This window comes from Canis lupus, chromosome 6, assembly GCF_003254725.2.
Source record: "Canis lupus dingo isolate Sandy chromosome 6, ASM325472v2, whole genome shotgun sequence".
Lineage (NCBI taxonomy): Eukaryota > Metazoa > Chordata > Mammalia > Carnivora > Canidae > Canis > Canis lupus.
In genome coordinates this window covers 26,092,296-26,112,073 of record NC_064248.1, presented here as the reverse complement: position 1 = coordinate 26,112,073, position 19,778 = coordinate 26,092,296, and the positions used below count along the sequence as shown (strand labels likewise).

The 19,778-nt window shown below is 38.0% G+C and overlaps 1 protein-coding gene across 1 annotated transcript in view; it reads right to left on the bottom strand.

The window, feature by feature from the left end:
• Window positions 1–19,778, bottom strand: part of SMG1 (SMG1 nonsense mediated mRNA decay associated PI3K related kinase) — a 107,288-nt gene that overhangs the window by 72,964 nt on the left and 14,546 nt on the right. The window contains 4 exon segments of the mRNA XM_025416403.3: window positions 86–144; window positions 1,519–1,655; window positions 3,434–3,589; window positions 4,106–4,269. Of these exon segments, the coding sequence (XP_025272188.1) occupies window positions 86–144; window positions 1,519–1,655; window positions 3,434–3,589; window positions 4,106–4,269 (516 nt within the window).

The following is a 19,778-nucleotide window of genomic DNA, read 5'->3' as shown; positions in this document are numbered from 1 at the left end:
AAATGCAGCCACCAATGGGTTTATCTTATATATTTCTAAATAATTTCTAAAAATGTATTTGTCTTAAAAATTACCCATTACTTACCTTTCATTAAGCACATCATGTACAGCAGCCAAGATATTATCCAATTGTTTAACTAGTACCTTAAAAAAAAATGTATAAAAACTTCAAATTCCTATACTTTCAATAACATTGTGTACTTTTTACTTGTGTTCCCTTCCAAATTCTAATCAAACAGCACATCTTCCTTTTCTTATTATTCCCAGTCCCCAAATAGCACAGGAGTATTACAAATTTCTTTCCAGATTCCAAAAGAAATTTATCCATTCCTATGTAATGCCATGATCATCAAAGAAAAAAATAAACTCAAAAAGCTTGTTTTATTTACTCCAAAATGCATTAAAAAGAGATAGACTGATAGATGAAGAGGTGAACAGATTCATGACAAAGCAACACGATAAAACGTTAGTGACAGAATTTAGATGTCAGACATATGATACTCAATTTCAACTTGCTACAGATTTGAAAATTAAAAAAAAAAAAAAAAAAAAAAAGACTTGAAAATTTTCAGGGTGCCTGGGTGGCTCAGTTGGATTAGGCATCTGCCTTCAGCTCAGCAGGAAGCCTGCTTCTCCCTCTCCTCCCTGATCATCCTCTCTCTACCTCTCTCTCTCTCTTAAAATAAATAAATACAATCTCTAAAAAAATTTTTTTTTTCATAATAAAATAGCGCAAGGGAGGGGGCTGGGGGGAGGCAGAAAACCTGCATTGAATCAAGCATTATTTGGCTCACCATACCATTCTCATGAATTTTTTTCTACATCATATCAAGTTCTTAATTTCACATTAGAATTACTCAGAGTGGAAAGAAATCTTTAACTGCTCTTGAACTTTTTTTCTTTCAAGAGTTTTTCCATTTATTTAGCCTTGATCATATCTACCCATGAATAAAATACATACTCTCCAATTCCAATTCCACATACAAAAAACAAAAACATACAGGTGTCTGAGTGGCTCAGTCGGTTAAATGTCTGCCTTCGGGTCAGGTCATGATCCCAGAGTCCCAGGATGGAGATCCCTCCCATAGAGTTCCTTCCAATGGACTCCCTGCTCAGTGGGGAGTGTGCTTCTCCCTCTCCCTCTGCTCCTCCCACCAATCATACTCTTTCTCTCAAATAAATAAATAAAAACTTAAAAAAAAAAAAAGACCTAGTCTGCCCTGGCATACAGAAAATAAACTTCTGAGGACAACGGAATAAAAAATGTTTTAAAGGTTAAAAGCACTTTATTATAGAAGACAGCAGTGTGGATCCACCAATGGCAGATAAATTACGTATCAGGGTCATCAAATTATCAATCATTATAAATATAAGCCAAATTAATAACCTAGAATAAGGAACCCTTGTAATTTTTCTTAAGAAGCAAAGCAAAGCTTTTCCCTTTTTAAACTACTCTAGATAGCATTATCTACTTTATTATGGAAACACAAAAGTTATCACAATGTCCAGACTACTCACCAGCTTATTTTCTGGTTGTTGAATAAATTCTTTCAACTGCTTTACAGTAGCCAGTCTTCGGTCTCTGTCGTCTTCCCGGGTGATCCTCCGAAGAAGATTTGACAGTCGAGACTCCTCAGAATAAGACATCGATCGCTCTGTGAAAATAAACACGTTACCCATTGAGTATAAACAGAAACGTTAGAGCCCAAATATTTTAAAGTACATCAAAAATCACAGTCCACTAAACAATAAAACTTCAACTGAATGCAGGTCCCATCGCACATTTTGTCACGATAAGCCAAATTCCAGCAGACTGCAAGGCACAAAGCAGAGCCTCAAAACAGAGAAACCTAAGCAAACACTTCATTCCAGAGGACCAGCTGAGAGAGAAAAAAGAAAGGCTTAGAAATTACTTTCTTCAGATTTGTTCCAAACTCTTTTCAATATTCAGGTAAAGAATATGAATACAGGTAAAAGACTTCTACAGGTTAGGGATAAGTCCAAACCAGGCAGAAAGAGGCTATATGCTTCTGTTTCTCACTTGGTATTCAGTGGAGGGAAGTCTCTTGTTCACATTATCATTATTTTCCTAAGACAAAGCTTTTGTGAACTGCAATCACACATTCAGTTCAGCAAATGTCTAATTACCACCTACCATGTGCAAGGCATGATGCCGCCAGGGAAGTGGCAAACCAGAACTATTCTTCCCTCTATTTTTTCATGACAAGAACAAGCAAGAATGCTCAAACAATGCTGGACATTGCCAATAAAAATACATTTAAGTACCAAATTTTTTTTTTTAATTTTTAGCTGCGCTATTTAATGATTAACCAATGTGCAAGAAAAACAAACCCTATTAAAGGATTTGATAGTTTAATTTCTCTCTAAGGCATAGAAAAGATTTAATAATAAAAGAAATTACAACATCTGAGAGAAGGAAAAAGATTCTTTTTCAAATCCTTAGCCCATTGAGTATTTTAGTAAAGACGGACACAAAAACCATCATTAGGTTACAAGCCAGGAAATCGAGGCTCTGTTTACAATTCTGCCACTAGCAAACTACTGAACTCTGAGCCTCAGAGAAGAAAGAACTGAACGAAATCAGCTTTGGAGTCACTTTCTAACTTATATCATACCAAAGCCAAGGACTTCAAACACTTTTAAGAAACAGCATACCCTTTAACTAGTGGGTCCACTTCTGAAAAATTTATTCAAAGGAAATATTTTTTTTTATGCAAAGAAAAGCAGCTATGTACATAAGGATATTCACCAAGATACACAAAACACAAACATATACACACGCCCCTGTGGAAGCAAATGATCAAAAACTAGATGTCCAAAGACTGAGTATAACCAACAAAGTATGTAAATGAGAAATCCTGATTTCATACTTAGCTTCACCAACAAAATAAATTTCTCTTTTAGAAAAACAATGATCATTATCTTTAATCACCTGATATTCAAGGCACTTTACCTATACAGTGAGGCTGTTATAAGACAGAAGGTGGTTATCATCATATTTAACTTTAGAAAAGCATCCACTCCATTTATACCCATATCCCCTATAGATCCTAGAGTTCAAGGACTTGCCACAGAGGAGCCCACCATACACTAGATGTTCATTATCCACTATGATCAGGAAAATCATTTCTTTAAATCTTATCTAGTCTTCTAATCTTATTTTAAGAGACTTCCCTAGCAAGTATAGCCTAAAGAAGTATTAAAAGCTTTCCTGTGAGAATTTAGTCTAAGAAACAGTTCATGAGAGGAAGAGTGCAAACAATTATCACATGTGCATGTTTTTCAACTCGAAGTAAACAAACGAACTCTTGTGTGTGCCAAGTATCAGTAAGAAATGCGGTGTCCAGGAAAAGAGAGGATATGGGTATTTGTGGAGGCATCTGTGACTAGTTCCCAGTTTGCCCAATCTTACCCTGTGATTTCCTCATGTCTTTGATGGCTAACGCACGACTGCCATGCTGAATACTGGTGAACTCAGGGCTGGTCACATTGTTAACCCTCAGCTCTTGCCCCAACGACTTCCGACCATAAGTATTTTCCCCAGATCCTCCATTGACACTGTAGCCACCTAAAAACAGCAATATTTATATTATTTTAATAGGGCTCTTTGCTTTACTCAGTCAATTCCTGATAGTTTAGGATCTTACTACCTATCTGCAGATCAACCAGCCTTTGCTTTTCCTACTCTTCCCTTGTGCTGCCTGTTTTGAAATCACTTTGTTAATTTTGTTCATCCATGGAAAATAAGAGAAATGTAAACTTAAGTCAGATTTTGCACTTTAAAACCTTTAGAAGTCTAGAGGAGAGACCGTATCGGGAGACCTCAGCCTTTGTGATATTTTAGGCGGCATGGAAACTGCCTATTATATTATAATGTATGAAAAGAACACTTACAATTTTTTTTAATGAAGGGTGTAAAATTATTATGAAGTTTCAAAAACAGCACTGTATGTAATATATTATTAAACATATAGAAAGAGAGAAGTAGGGGAGAAAGAAAGGGAAAGAGGAAGCAAGGGAAAGATTGGTAGTTAAAAAAACAAACAAAAAAACATGCCTCTAACAACAAAGGAAGCATATATACCCTTTTCGTCATTCTGTATGTCAGTGTGGACTCTGGTATCATCGTGCCTTTGCCGAGACACCACAGCTGAATTTGAAGGTTGCAGTCCATAAGAAGATGACCCACCCCTATCTCTGGATGAAGAATATTTTAAAGTATCTGGGTCGGCTGATGCACTATCAGTTCTGTAAAGAGAGAAAAGTATAAAATTAAACTTTAAACAAATATTTGCAAAACCCAAATCATCAATCTTTTATTCAAGCCTCTCGTACCACTCTAATTTTTAAATCATTACTACTACAAATAAGCACTGCAATTACTAATAAGTCAACAGGGAAGGGACTGTCAATGAATGAAATGCCAGCCTTTCACCCCCTTCTATTCATTAGACTCATTCAGAAATATAGATAGCTACCAGGATCAGAGTGACCAACTCATCCTGCTGTGTTCAAGAGTTAACAAATTTTAGCAATGAAAATCCCATGTCCATGGAACCCCCTTCAGTCCAAGGCAAACTAAGACAGTTGGTTACCCTGGTCCAGGATTCTCTTCACATGATTTGATAAAATGAAATCACTCTTCCTCAGTTGTCCTCAAAGGAGTGGTTAGTCAGTGGAAAATTACAGTCTTCCCAGTCATAAAAATGAAAAGCACTGGTAACATATGAGGCAGGGGCAATGTGGCATTCTCTCTCTCTCTCATCTGAATTCCTAACTTGATTATTTGGTGGGAAAGTAAATTACAGAATGATATTTGAAAGCAAGCTTGATAGGTTATAAAAACACTTAGCTGGAAAGTAAGATTATTTTAATGTACTGGAGACTTCATTGAAGATTCCTTAACTGTAGAGACTATCAATTAAAATTATAAAAATTGAGAAAAATAAAATATCAAGAATCCAATAATGCTGATTGAAGGTTGCAGTCCATCATCTTTTTTTTTTTAATTTTTTTTCCATCATCTTTTTAAAAGTCAAGTACTGTGGAGAATAATCCCTGATACTTGGCCACTAATAAACAAGTGGTGCAGCACCAGGGCAAAATTAGTCCTTATTCTCATCTAAGGATCAGCTCTACGATTCAGTGTCCTCATCAGTACAACAAGGAGCTGAGTTTCATAATTTCCCACAAGTCTTAGTCTTCCAACCATCAAACATAAAGCATGAAGAAATAAGACAACACTCCAGCAGCATATGAAAAATACCAAGAAAAAGCTCCTGTCCTATTGATACTATTCTGAAAGGAACAACCTTCTGAAAAAAAGCACTTTTATGGTATGTACTAAAAACATCTTCTGAACCCACAACCATTTGGGAAACTGGAACACACTGGCAAGAGCAGAAACTAGCCTGTTCCTTGACCCTTATGGCTCCTCCCTCTTATATAAAAATGGCTTCAGGGATGCCTGTGTGGCTCAGTGGTTAAGCATCAGCCTTCAGGATCCCTGCGTGGCTCAGTGGTTTAGCACCTGCCTTTGGCCCAGGGTGTGATCCTGGAGTCCCGGGATCAAGTCCCACATCAGGCTCCCTGCATGGAGCCTGTTTCTCCCTCTGCCTGTGTCTCTGCCTCTTTCTCCCCCTATGTCTATCATGAATAAATTAAAAAAAAAAAAAAAAAGCATCAGCCTTCAGCTCAGGGTGTGATCCCGGGGTTCTGGGATCAAGTCCCATATCAGGCTCTCTGCATGGAGCCTGCTTCTCCCTCTGCCTATGTCTCTGCCTCTCTCTCTCTGTGTCTCATGAATAAATAAAATCATAAATAAATAAATATACCTTCAATGTTTGTGTATATATTTCAATTTATCATTTTTCTTTGCCCTACCCACAAAAATATTAAAGATGAAATCTGGCATAAACTCAGACAACCCAATCTATACTTACTGAAACTACTATTAATATAAAATGCAAACAATAGGTCCAATTAAACTTGGTTAAGTGGTACAAGTCTAAATTATTCCTAAAGGCTCTCAAATGGAAACTTAGTAAAATTCCATGACCCTAGCATACAAAAATAACTAAGGCTCTATAATAAAATATCTCCTTCAAACATATAAGGTTCACTTGTCAATAAAACTCAGTATTTCCAATAGATGAAAAAATATAATTTATGGAATTTTAAGAAAAAAATGTACGGGAATTTTTTTCTAAGCATACTAAATCTATAAGCATTTAAATATCATTAACACTAAATAGAACATGAGAGCTTTTTAAAATGAATGTAAGGACATCTCTCATATTTCTAAAAATAGCACATTAAATGCGCACCTACAATAAACCATAATATACCATACCTTCTGAAAGGGAACTAAAAAATAAAAGAGAGCTTAATAAGAGCTTTTCTGAGAGATTTTGAACTTGTGTTTATGTAGGACACCTAACACAACCTAGATAAGTAAACCACTAGCAAATGAATGGATACAAGATTAATGAAAATCTACCAACATTTAAACATCTTGAATTTCCTGTTTAAATTATGTTTATATATATCAATATGCTACCTTTACTACTAAGAATTAAGTATTTGTATCATTTTTCTGGTGACAAGGCAGTAAACATAAGGCAGCAGAGAATATGGGTTAAAAAAAAATATATCTGGGCTCAAATCCCAGCTCTACCACCAAAAAGATTAAGTGGTACTTTGCACAAGATACTTAAATCTCCAAGCCTCAGTTGTTTTCTGCATAAAATGGGGATAATACCTATCTCACATGTACAGTTGTAGTGAGACTTAATAAGATAATAAATTCTTAAGAAATACTTAGCTTACAGGGTATGCTCAAAGTTACTAAGACTCTGGGGCGCCTGGATGGCACACTCGGTTAAGCATCCGACTCTTGGTTTCAGCTCAAGTCCTGATCTCAGGACATGAGATTGAGCCTCATTTTCAGCTCTGCATTCAGGGCAGAGTCTGCTTAAGATTCCCTCTCCCTCTACCCTTCCTCTCAGTGCACTCATATAAATAAATCTTTTTTAAAAAGTTAATAAGACCATAATACTAAACTCAAGATTTCCAGTCTAACAAATATATAAGCAGTTCAAGAGCATAGGAATACAATCAAAACAAGCTTTCATACCCAATATACAGCAGCTGATTTTAAGTTCTTCAATGAAGAAATTAAGTATCTCCTACCAACAAATCCATTTCTACCTATGAAGCATTTCATTTCAAACTAAACTGGAAAAAAAGAATGGGAACAAGTTCCCAGTTTATTAGAAATACAGGTTTTGGGGCAGCCCGGGTGACTCAGCAGTTTAGCACCGCCTTCAGCCCAGGGCCTGATCCTGGAGACCCGGAATCGAGTCCCACGGCAGGCTCCCTACATGGAGCCTGCTTCTCCCTCTGCCTGTGTGTGTGTGTGTGTGTGTGTGTGTGTGTGTGTCTGTGTCTCTCATGAGTGAGTAAATAAAATCTTAAAAAAAAAAAAAATACAGGTTTTAAAATACCATGAGTTATGAACACCAAGGTTTTTTTTCCCCCTGAGTTTGGGTTTTCAGAAATATCACAAAAAAATCACTGGGGTTAGAACTACTGTCTCAGAGCTGTCTAAAAACTCACTAGTTACCAAGTTCTTTAAAAACAAACTGATCATTTCCAACCAGAATTCAGGTTATAGGTAGTCTGAAGTACAGACTATAATCAAAAGCACAAAATGGTTCAACATTTAAATGAAATCTTGCTTTTTTTAATATCAAGACTGCTTAGGTCTCAAAAAAAAAAAAAGTCAGTATCAGGTTGTTAGCACCAACACCACCGCCCAGTCCAATAAACAGAAAACTTAACGAACGGAAATTAGCACTTAAAATGAGGCAAAGGCACAAAATAGATTTGAACTCAAAAAGGCAGGTATAAATGTTAAGCCAGTTATAAGGGCTGAAAAAACTCTCTCATCTGCCAGAATTAGTGTCTCAGTTTAGTGATAAGAGAAAATGTATCTGTTAAAACTAAGAATCACACACACTAGCAAGGATCAAAAATACCTCCACAACCCCTTTAATACTCTAAAAATATTATGGAGAGAGAGAGAAAAATAAGAAATGCATAAATTTCCCCCAAATGATTAAAGTGAAGTTAAAGCCTGATGTACATGCCACATGAGAGGTAAGTTTCTAAAGCTCATACCTCAAAAATCGCATACTGTATAATATGGAGCCTTTGTGATGTTTTGCATCAAGTCAATCTGTAAGACAGTAGTTACAATATTAGTGAAGACAGTGGGTTAAAACATTTGTTGTTCAAACATGAAGCAAATATCATTCATGGGTTAGGTACTTTTAGTTGTACTATGGCCCTCTAGGGTTCATATGTTGAAGCAAAAATTGAGATGGAAAGCCACTCTGTGCCTTTGAAGATAGAGAGGCTTAAGGTGGCAACCAAAAAACTTTTTAGTACCTAAGAGAATTTAAATGTTAACTATAACATACAAATCACATGCAAATATAGTTACCGCTCATTTAGTTACCTATTCTCAGTATACAGAAAACATAATAAATCTGAGAAGTCATTTATTTGAATGACCCAAATCCTCAGACCTCTCATCAACAATCCACCATGTGCTAGGGGATAGTACCTCCTGGCTACATGTGGTTTCATCCAGTTCTTGTAAGCACTAAAAAGCAACCAAAAAAAAAAAAAAAAAAAAAAAAAGCACCACTCTGGAAGTATGAAGTCAGGGAATTCCCTATAAGGAAGCATTTCCATAAAGCACCCCAAAATGACTTGATGCAAACACCACACCTAGTGGTGCCACTGAAATAAGCATCATATTGCTTCAAGTTGTTTTTAACTAGGCTTATTAAGGGATTTTGCTCTCACAGTGAAATCTAATTTGTAATGGATATCAACCAGGAGATGAGATTTGCACTAAAGCCAATGAGGTGGGAATGCATTTATTCTCTAAAGCAATGGTGCGCAAAAATAGTGTCACTGTCATAAAGTAGTTGTAGAATATGCTGTGAGTTTTTCATTACTGACAGTTAATACCACTTGAAAATGATTTATCTTAGAAATAAGTTCAACGTTATCCCTATGATGCCTGTTACTCACCTGGATTCTGATAGCGCTTTCATGAGGAATAGAAGAAAAGGTGAATCTCTGCACTAAAATATGAGTCTATGGCTAAAAAATTCATTTGGGAGGTTCACGGACTTCATTATTTGAAACTCTTCCCACAAGAGAAAACAATGAGTTCAAATTTAGTAAAACAGAACTGAACCATCATGCCAAAATTATGAGCTTACATCAGTTTTGCAACACTGAAATATTAAGTTAATATAATTTTTTTAAGTTAATACAATTTCTTGATGAAACTTCCTTAGCTACAAGTATGAAGTGTATATAATACCAAATCTTAATTATTTATGGGTTCTTTGTTACTGATTTTCAATCACTAATCAAACTCAACTATATAGCAATGTAGACTCAAAATATGAAAATACATTTAACTACTTTTGCAAAATTGTAAATAATTTTGCCATGACCAAAGGAGGTCTGGCCTTTACCCTCAGCTTCTGGCAAGTAATCTTTAAAGTCTTGGAATGTCATGCCTAATAAAAGTGTCCTTGTTCACCTGGGGGCTTTGAGCCACGCCAGAAAGTAAAACAATGTGATTTATGAGGGTGAGGGGGCTTTAAGTCACAAGAACCAGCTCAACCTCCAGAAGGGCTGGAAATTAAGTTTATGCATGTGGGCAGTCGATCATGGAGTCCCAATAAAAAACTCTAGACACCAATGCTAGGATGAGCTTCCACGGTTGGTAATATTCCATGCATACTGTCTGTCACACATCAACACTACAAGAGTAATACTGTGTTCATGACTTCAATAGGAAACTACAATTGGAAGCTCCACATTCAAAATTTTCCTGGACTCTGCTGGATGGGCCTTTATCAGTAGCTGATTTTAATCTGCATCTTTTAGCTGTAATAAACTGTAACCACAAGTAGAACAGCTTTCATTGAGGTCAGTAAGTCCTTCTGGTGACTTATGCAACCTAAGAGTAGCCTTGGGGACCCCTGTACTTGCAAGTGGTATCAAGTAAGGTTGGTCTTATGGATCATGCTCCCTGTAACCCTGCATCTGCATTTAAAATCACTGAATATGCTCTAACCCAAGATTTTAAAGATTATGAATTTTGTTTTTTAATAACATCTTTAGGAAACACAGTAAAAATGTGACTTCAGTATAATTTTCCTTCCAAGGAATCTCAAACAATATTTATTGACCCTCTAACCAAATTAATCAGAAAGGACACACAAAGCAACTCTAGGAGGGTACTACATCAGATTTTAAGCTTTGCTTCATGTGCACAATTGTCCTCAGTGGTAAAGACTAGTCAACATACCACTCCAGGAACTTCTCAGACTACAACGGGGTCTTCAATACTGCCTGTGTTGCCCTAGATAGGGTTCTCTCCTTACCAAAACAGTTTGCAAACTTTCTGCGCCTTCCTCCTTTCCCCAGCTCTTCGTACACGAGCTTACACATTCCTACTTCATGAGAAATGCAAGCCATTCTTCTAACAGCACTCTCAATAATAAAGGCTAACAGTTTTAGGGACGCCTGGGTAGCTCAGCGGTTAAGCCCGGTTAAGTGCTTGCCTTTGGTTCAGGGCGTGATCCTGGAGTCCCGGGATGGAGTCCCACATCAGGCTCCTTGTATGAAGCCTGCTTCTCCCTCTGCCATGTCTCTGCCTCTCTCTCTGCCTCTCGTGAATAAATAAATAAAATCTTAAAAAAAAAAAAAAAAAAAAAAGGCTAACAGTTTTGAGCTCTAACCACATCTGGTAAGCAACTTAGCCAAGCTGTTTACATATATTTAGTATTTCATCTCATCTTCAACATAATCCTATTATGATCATTAAAGATAATAAATGACCATCTCACAGATGTGTTAAGTTTCCATAATGATGACCGAGTGCTATACATCTAGTAAAAGGCAGAGCAAGAACTCATTCAGTTCTGTTTAACTTTCAAGTTCTTCAGCACTCCACTAGTGCCTGCCAACTTCCTTCCAGTAAATCCACAGATTCATCTACATGTTCACACACAGCCTTTCTTCCCATCACCCTCACATAATGGAACAAGTAAATGTCCCAGCTACAGCAGCCCTCTGAATCTATACATTCCCCCTATTTTCTGAGGTATGCTGTGGATTTCCCGCTTTCCTACTGCTCATCACTTAGCAACCCTTGAGTCTTTTGTTGTTGTTAAAGGAAAACAACAACAAAAGTCAAAATCTTGGGGACTCAGTCACTAAAGAATGCAACTCTAGATCTTGAGGTCATGAGTTCAAGCCCCACATTAAGGCATACTCAAAAAAAAAAAAAAAAAGCAAAATTTTAACGGCCTTTTTCCTTCTAATTTTCATTGTCTAGACTCTTCACAGCCAAAACGCTTGGAAAAAATTTACCTTCCTCATCTTAGCTCACTTTCAATTCACTAACCTGGATTCCACCATCAGCACTCCAATGAAACTGTTCCTGCTGAAGTTGGAGCTGCCACTTGTGGCCTACTTGTCCCTAAAATTCCATAATTTTCAGTTCATCTTGCTCAATGTTCACTAATAACTTACTTTTGACACTTTCTCTCTTAATACCACTCTAAAGTTGTTTTTTTTTTTTAAGCAACTTTAATTCCAGTAACTGTCTACTTTTTCCCAGTCCAAATGAAGTCCTTCTTCACTTCCTTCTTTCAGCTTAGAGTTCATGGTCTATCTTTTCAATAACACTCTTGCCAATCCCCTTAAGCTCTTTTAGTATTTTCCTCACACAAATCTGTTAGAACTCCAACCTTGGACAAACCCTATTATCAATTACCCATCATTCATAAGTAAGCACCACATCCCCCAATCCTCCAATGTTCATCTCCCATTCTCTTACAAGCATTATCCAAACCTGCCCCATTCTCTTCAGATTCCAAAATATTCTCTTAAACCCCCTACACACACACAGACCTTTTCACATTCTACTTCACCAAGAAAAAAAAAATACCATCACACGTCTGCAACCAATTCTAGGCCTTGATTGGGATTCCATCTACTTCCACCTTCTCTTAACTTTGCAAATATCCTTTTCTACTTTCCCATTGAACTGAATCTTCTCTTTACACATGTAAAATGTTGATGTCTCTCATTTAAAAATACAAAAACAGGGATGCCTGGGTGGCTCAGGCATGATCCTGGAGTCCTGGGATCAAGTCCTACATCGGGCTCCCTGCATGGAGCCTGCTTCTCCCTCTGCCTATGTCTCTGCCTCTCTCTCTCTGTCTCTCATCACGAATAAATAAATAAAATCTTAAAAAAATAAAAATACAAAAACATTATTTTAAAAAATATTAGAAAACAAAGAGAAAAACTCCATCAATCCCGCATGACCCTCCACCAAACAATCTGCCTTCGCTCTCTGCAAACAAAAGAGTTGTCCCCTACTCCCCACCCTGTTTCTTCACCTCTACTAGCTCCTCAATCCACACTGATACAACTTCTGCCCCATTACTTTCTGCAAAACCAACTATGTAGCTCCAGGTTGCTAAATTCAAGACATATTTTAGGCTTTATCTTACTCATCTTCTCAGCAGCTTTCACAGGGCTACGTAGAGTTAAGCACATTGTGCCTTGTACAAAGGTACCTTGCAGAGGAATGAGGTAGGCTGAATGAAAACCTCCTTTTAAAATTCTCACAGGGACGCCTGGGTGGCTCAGCAGCCGGGTGTCTGCCTTTGGCTCAGGGTGTGATCCCGAGATTGAGGATCAAATTCCTCATCGGGCTCCTTGCCGGGAGCCTGCTTCTCCCTCTGCCTATGTCTCTGCCTGTCTTTCTGCCTCTCTCATGAATAGATAAATAAAATCTTTTAAAAAAGAAAAAAGAAAAAAGAAATAAAATTCTCACAATAATCCTCTGTGCTGAGATCCTGAGAAGTCAAAGTAACCAGATTCTTCTCTTCCTTTGGCTTATGGGATGTTAAACTCTGTATTTCTTCCTACCTGGTTCTACTTTCTTAGGAACCTTTGAGGGCTTGCTCAGCCTCCTCTACCAAACCCCAAAATCTTGAAGTTTCCCAAAGCCTGACCCTAGGCCCTCTATACATCTCACTTTGTACTCTCCCACTCAATCCATGCCAATGGCAATATTTGCCACCTGCATGGCATCAACTCCTAAGTCTAGCCCTCCATCATTGATATCTACTCTGAGGTCTATACCTATGTACCCAGCTGTATAAAATTAAACAATCTCAATATTCTAATGCCTCAAACATAACAATTGGCTCCTTTCCTCCTGGAATTCCCATTTTAATAAATGATGTCATCATCTAACCACTACTTTCTAATAAACAGCACTACTTGAACAGTCAGGCAGTATGTTTCCACTTCTAATCCTCATCTCTATCCCATCTCTCCTCCACATGCAACATTAGTGTCATAAAACACAAATCTGATATCCTCTCACTGCCCTTATCATCCTATGTACCTTCCTTCCCTTTATAGCTAAATCTCTACCAATCACTCCTTTTACACTCTATGCACCATCCATCCTAATCTTTCATTGCCACAGGAAGAATCATCTTGCTCAGCCAGCCTGCCTGGAATGGCTTTGTCCTCAAACCTTGCTGAACCTAGCTAATTTCTCTTTATCCTCCAAGCTTCAGCTTTCCTTTGAAAATTTTCTGACTCCCCTGAGTCAGGCCAATAGTCCCTGCTATATATGTGCTACCAGAGAACATAATAGTTTCTTTAGCTCTTACATCATTTTTTAAAAAGATTTTATATATTTATTCATGAGAGACACAGAGAGATAGAGAGGCAGAGACACAGGCAGAGGGAGAAGCAGGCTCCGTGCAGGAAGCCTGATGTGGGACTCGATTCCAGAACTCCAGGATCATGCTCTGAGCAAAAGGCAGATGCTCAACCACTAAGCCACGCAGGCATCCCAGCTCTTACCATTTGAAAAGCTTATTTAACTGTTTTCTGCCACGAGACCGTAAATACCAAAAGGGCAGGGGACTACCAATGTTGCCTATCACACACTCCCATTGCCTAGATGGCATATAAGTTACCTGTTGACTAACTGATCACCCATTCTCCTAACTGAGGCCTTTCTCTCAACTGTGGAATACAGTTTCCTCACCAAAATCAACACTAACTTTTCTTCAACACACACTTCCTAAGCATTCTATTCAAATCAATATTTTATTGATCATTTACTACAAAAGCATTAACTAAGAACTAATGTCTCCAAAAGGTGAACTAAGATGGTTCCAATCTTGTTAAGAATTTATAATCTAAAAGAACAGAAGTGTAAAGTCAGAAGTTTCAACTAGGAGTGTAAAATGCTCTCTGATTTCAGGGAAAAAAAAAAAAACCTCCCATTATTCAGCTCCTTCCTCAAACTCTCAAAATGTGTACCAAACTAGTTTGCACTTAGTAGTTATATACTAGCTTCAATTTCCCCACTTGTTTGAGATGTTAGCAGAGGATACGATCTTATACCACACAACTTTCATAGGGAAAAGAACAGCATAGTGGTTCCAGCATAGAGAGCGGAGGGATACAGATTAGATGATGATCTTCGTTCAAACTCTATTACAATTACTTAAAATAAGTAAAAATTAGTCTTCTAAGTTAAACTTCAATAACTAAAATTTGACCTATGCATATGATCTTAGGAGTAACTTTTATGGGGCACCTGGGTAGCTCAATTGGTTAAGCATCTGCCTTTGGTTCCAGTCATGACCTTGGGGTCCTGGAATGAAGCCAGGCTATCAGGCTCCCTGCTCAGCAGGAAGTCTGTCTCTTACTCTCTTTCTCAAACAAATAAATAAGATCTTTTTTTAAAAAGTAACTTTTATGAACACAGAAAAGCCACCAAAATTAGAAAGGGCTGCCTCAACAATACACTTAAATTCTGAATTTTTATTTTATAAAAATAATGCATTTTAAAGTCATATATTTTTGTTGCATTTCATTTTTTTTATTTTTTAAAGATTTTAGGGATCCCTGGGTGGCGCAGCGGTTTGGCGCCTGCCTTTGGCTCAGGGCGCGATCCTGGAGACCCGGGATCGAATCCCACGTCAGGCTCCCGGTGCATGGAGCCTGCTTCTCTCTCTGCCTGTGTCTCTGCCTCTCTCTCTCTCTCTGAGTGTGACTATCGTAAATAAATAAATTTTTAAAAAAATGTTTAAAAAAAAAGATTTTATTTATTCATGAGAGACAGAGAGAGAGAGAGAGAGAGATGGAGAGAAAGAGGCAGAGACACAGGCAGAAGGAGTAGCAGGCTCCATGCAGGGAGCCTGACATGGGACTAGATCCGGGATCTCCAGGATCAGGCCCTGGGCTGAAGGCAGGGCTAAACCGCTAAACCACTGAACCACCCGGGCCGCCCCTTTTGTTGCATTTCAAAGGGTACTATCAAGAGAGTGAAAAGACAACTCACAAAATCAGCAAAAATATTTGCAAATCATGTACCTTACAAGAGTCTAGTACCCAAAATAAAAACTCCTATAATTCAACAAAAAGATACACAATCCAATTTTTAAAAGAGCTTAAATATTTGAACAGCAATATTTCTCCAAAGATCTACAAATGGCCGATGAGCACATAAAAAACTGCTCAACATAATTATGACCAAGAAAATGTAAATCAAAACCACAATGAGAAATCACACCCACTTAGGATAGCCATAATTTAAAAAAAAAAAAAAAAGTGTTGCAAATATACTGAAAAAATGGAACCCTCAATAACTGATGGGAATGTAAAATGGTACAAACACTTGAGAATTTGGCAAGAAGCACCTGAGTGCTTCAGTCAGTTAAGCGTCCACCTTCAGCTCAGGTCATGATCCCAGAGTCCTGGGATAGAGTCCCACATTGGGCTCACTGCTGGCTAGGGAGCCTGTCCCCCGCCCCCCCCCACTCGTGCTCGTGCTCTCTCTCTCAAATAAATAAATAAAATATTTAAAAAGAAAAGAAAAATTTGGCAATTCAAGTCAAACAAACAAAAATTACCATTTGACCCAGCAAATCCACTAGGTATATGCCCAAAAGAGCTGACAGCAGGTCTGCTCACAAAAATTTGTGAATGTTCACGACACTATTCACAATAAAGTAAGGGTGGAAACCCAAATGTCCAAAGAATGAATGGATAAACCAAATGTGGTATATATCCATACAATGAAAGATTATGAATTCCAAATTAAGATTCCATAAAAAGGAATGAGTACTGATACCTGCCATACATGGATGAAGCTTGAAACTTTATGCTAAGTGAAAGAGGCTAGAAACAAAAGGCTACATATTATATGATTCCATTTATATAAAATATACAGAATAGGCAAATCCATAGAGAAAGTAGATTTACGGTTGCCAGGGGGTGAGAGGAGGGGAGAACAGTAAGGGACTACTTAAAGGGTACTTGGTTTCTGTTTGGGGTGATGAAAAGTTCTGGAACTAGATAGTGGTGATGGTTGTGCAACATCATGAATTTACAGTTGACTCTTGAACAACACAGATTTGAACTGCACTAGTCCATTTATATGAGGACACACAGTACAGTAATGTAAACATACTTTCTCTTCCTTATAATTTTAACATTTTTCTCTTCTCTAGCTTATTGTAAGAATATAGTAAATAACGCATATAACACACAAATACGTGTTAACTATCGTAAGGCTTCCGTTTAACAGCTAGCTGTTAGTAGTTAAGTTTCAGGGAAGTCAAAAGTTATCAACGGGGGGGGAGAAGGGGGGGTGTCAGCATCTCAACCTCTACACTGTTTAAGGGTCAACTGTACTTGGTACACTGAATTGTAAAATGATAAACTTTATGTGCATTTTACCACAATTTTTTTTTAATTTAGGACATTCTTGAGGCACCTGGGTGGCTCAATTATGGAATGTGCAACTCCTGATCTTGGGGTTGTGAATTTGAACCCCATGTTGGGTGTAGAGAATACTTAAAATATATATATTTAAAGAAAAAAAATCTATGGCATTCTTGAAAAGATCAAATTATAAGGAAAAAAAGACCAGAGGTTATCAAAGGCTGAGAGTAGATGATGACTATAAAGGGGCACAAGGAAACGTTTTGGGATGATTGAACTATTCTATAGCTTGCTGAAGTGGTCATGTTTACAACATTACATGCATTTGTCAAAACTCAAAGAACTATATACCATGTAAATGAAACCTCAATAAATCTGACTTTAAAGAAACATCTTGGGATCCCTGGGTGGCGCAGCGGTTTGGCGCCTGCCTTTGGCCCAGGGCGTGATCCTGGAGACCCGGGATCGAGTCCCACGTCGGGCTCCCGGGGCATGGAGCCTGCTTCTCCCTCTGCCTGTGTCTCTGCCTCTCTCTCTGTGTGACTATCATAAATAAAAAAAATAAATAAAATAAAAAATAAAAATAAAGAAACATCTTTACAGTAAAGGTATAATAGATAAAAGACTTGATTTGTTTTTACTAATTAATACTTCAGTATTTTAGGTCTTATATTGTTTACTATATTTAACTATTCTTTTTTTTTTAATTTTTTTATGATAGTCACACAGAGAGAGAGAGAGAGAGAGAGAGAGGCAAAGGGAGAAGCAGGCTCCATGCACCGGGAGTCTGACGTGGGATTCGATCCCGGGTCTCCAGAATCGCGCCCTGGGCCAAAGGCAGGCGCTAAACTGCTGCGCCACCCAGGGATCCCATATTTAACTATTCTAAATAGAAAGGCAACATGTGGCACCAGCTTTAAGTTCACTGTGCACAATGAAACCAAAGACCCGTTAGTGTCTGAATTGATTAATCACACCTAAGAACTGGAACTTAAAGCTCAGAAAGGATTTACCTAGCCAAGATACAGAAACAAAACAGCTCTCATATCAGTAAAAGATAACTATTACTGACATTAACAGTAACAAATTCTAAATATCTAGCAAAATAGCAATTCACTCTATCAATGCCTGAGAAACATCTAAAATAGTCCCTATAACACTTTACTAAGAAAGAAAAAAACTATAAATTCTTAATATTTTATCGCCTACCCATTTTGATACCTTTCTAATTTTTTTTTTTATTTATTTATGATAGGCACACAGTGAGAGAGAGAGAGAGAGAGAGAGAGAGAGAGAGAGAGAGGCAGAGACACAGGCAGAGGGAGAAGCAGGCTCCATGCCCCGGGAGCCCGACGTGGGACTCGATCCCGGGTCTCCAGGATCGCGCCCTGGGCCAAAGGCAGGCGCCAAACTGCTGCACCACCCAGGGATCCCCAATACCTTTCAAAATTGTGGCTAAATTCTTAATAACTGACCACTGAGACAGTACAAAAAATTTTTAGAAAAATTCAAAACCACTAACTCTGATAAAATCAGAAAATCACTGGCTGAGACAGAGACATGAGAAAATCCACTGCTAATTAAAGTATTCCAAGGTTCTGTACATTATCTAGCATAAATTCTTATCTTACCTGGTGCTAAGAATATTTGCAGTTATAAAACCTGGTATACTTTTAATCTCCAACACAAATGTGAATTCAGGTTCAGTATTTAACAGAAATAATTGGGTTATGCTAAACAGTTCACTAAAGGCTCATGAATCTAAGGCACCATGTTAATTTGACTCACTTTCTCCTGGCCTTTATTTTTAACCCAAGCTAGCTGACTGCCTTAAAAAGAAACCCTGCTTCAGCTCCCATTTGTATTGCTTATCTTCCTCTTTTGTCAGCAAGTCCTGGAAGTACTTTAGAAACATCCCATTCAGCCTGGGAAACTGCCAAGACTGGAAGGAAATCTCTTACTCCATGACCTCCTCAGCAGAGGAAGGACAAAGACTGAAAATCTACAGAGAAACCTGCCCACTCCTTCACCCACAACCCTGAAGGCTCTCCAGTTAAATGCCAAACATGGCCTGTTAAGACAGAGAAGGTTAGTTAGCGAAGAATCACTAACACCTAAAAACTAAAGAAATCCCAAAAGGAGTAGTCTTGAAACCAGACTGGGACTTTATCATCGAGGAAAAGGCAGAGTGTTTTATCAGTATAAAAATGTATGTAACCATCTTTTAAAAGTCCTGAAAACAGGCAAATACTGACTGTAGAGTTATTCAGATAAAGTTCCTCTAGTAGACCCAAGCATATCCCCAAAGGACTGACAGGCTTGTTGAAATTCTCCAACAATTACATATTTTAGATCTTCTATTTTTTTAAACATTTAATTTATTTCAGGCAGAGAGAGAGAAAGAGAGCAAGAGAGAGAGAGCATGCATACTCATTAACAGGGAAGAGAGGGAAAATGAGAAGTCCCAGACGTGGGGCTCAATCCCAGCACCCTGAGATCATGACCTGGGCCAAAGGCAGATGTTTAACCGTCTGAGCCACCCAGGAGCCCCTTAAATCTTCCCTTTAAAAATAATCCTAAAACAGGGGGCAGCCCAGGTGGCTCAGTGGTTTAGCACCGCCTTCAGCCCAGGGCATGACCCCAGGGTCCTGGGATCAAGTTCCCATTGGGGTCCCCACAGGGAGCCTGCTTCTCCCTCTGCCTATGTCTCTCTCTGTCTCTCATGAATGAATAAGTAAAATCGTCAAATAAATAAAAATAATCCTAAAACACACTATAGTTGCTTTCAAAAATAAATGTACTGTGTCACAGGGAAATATCATTACAACTTTTTTTTATAGGTTGACACTGGTAAAGAAAAACGATGTGGTTGCCAAAAATCACTT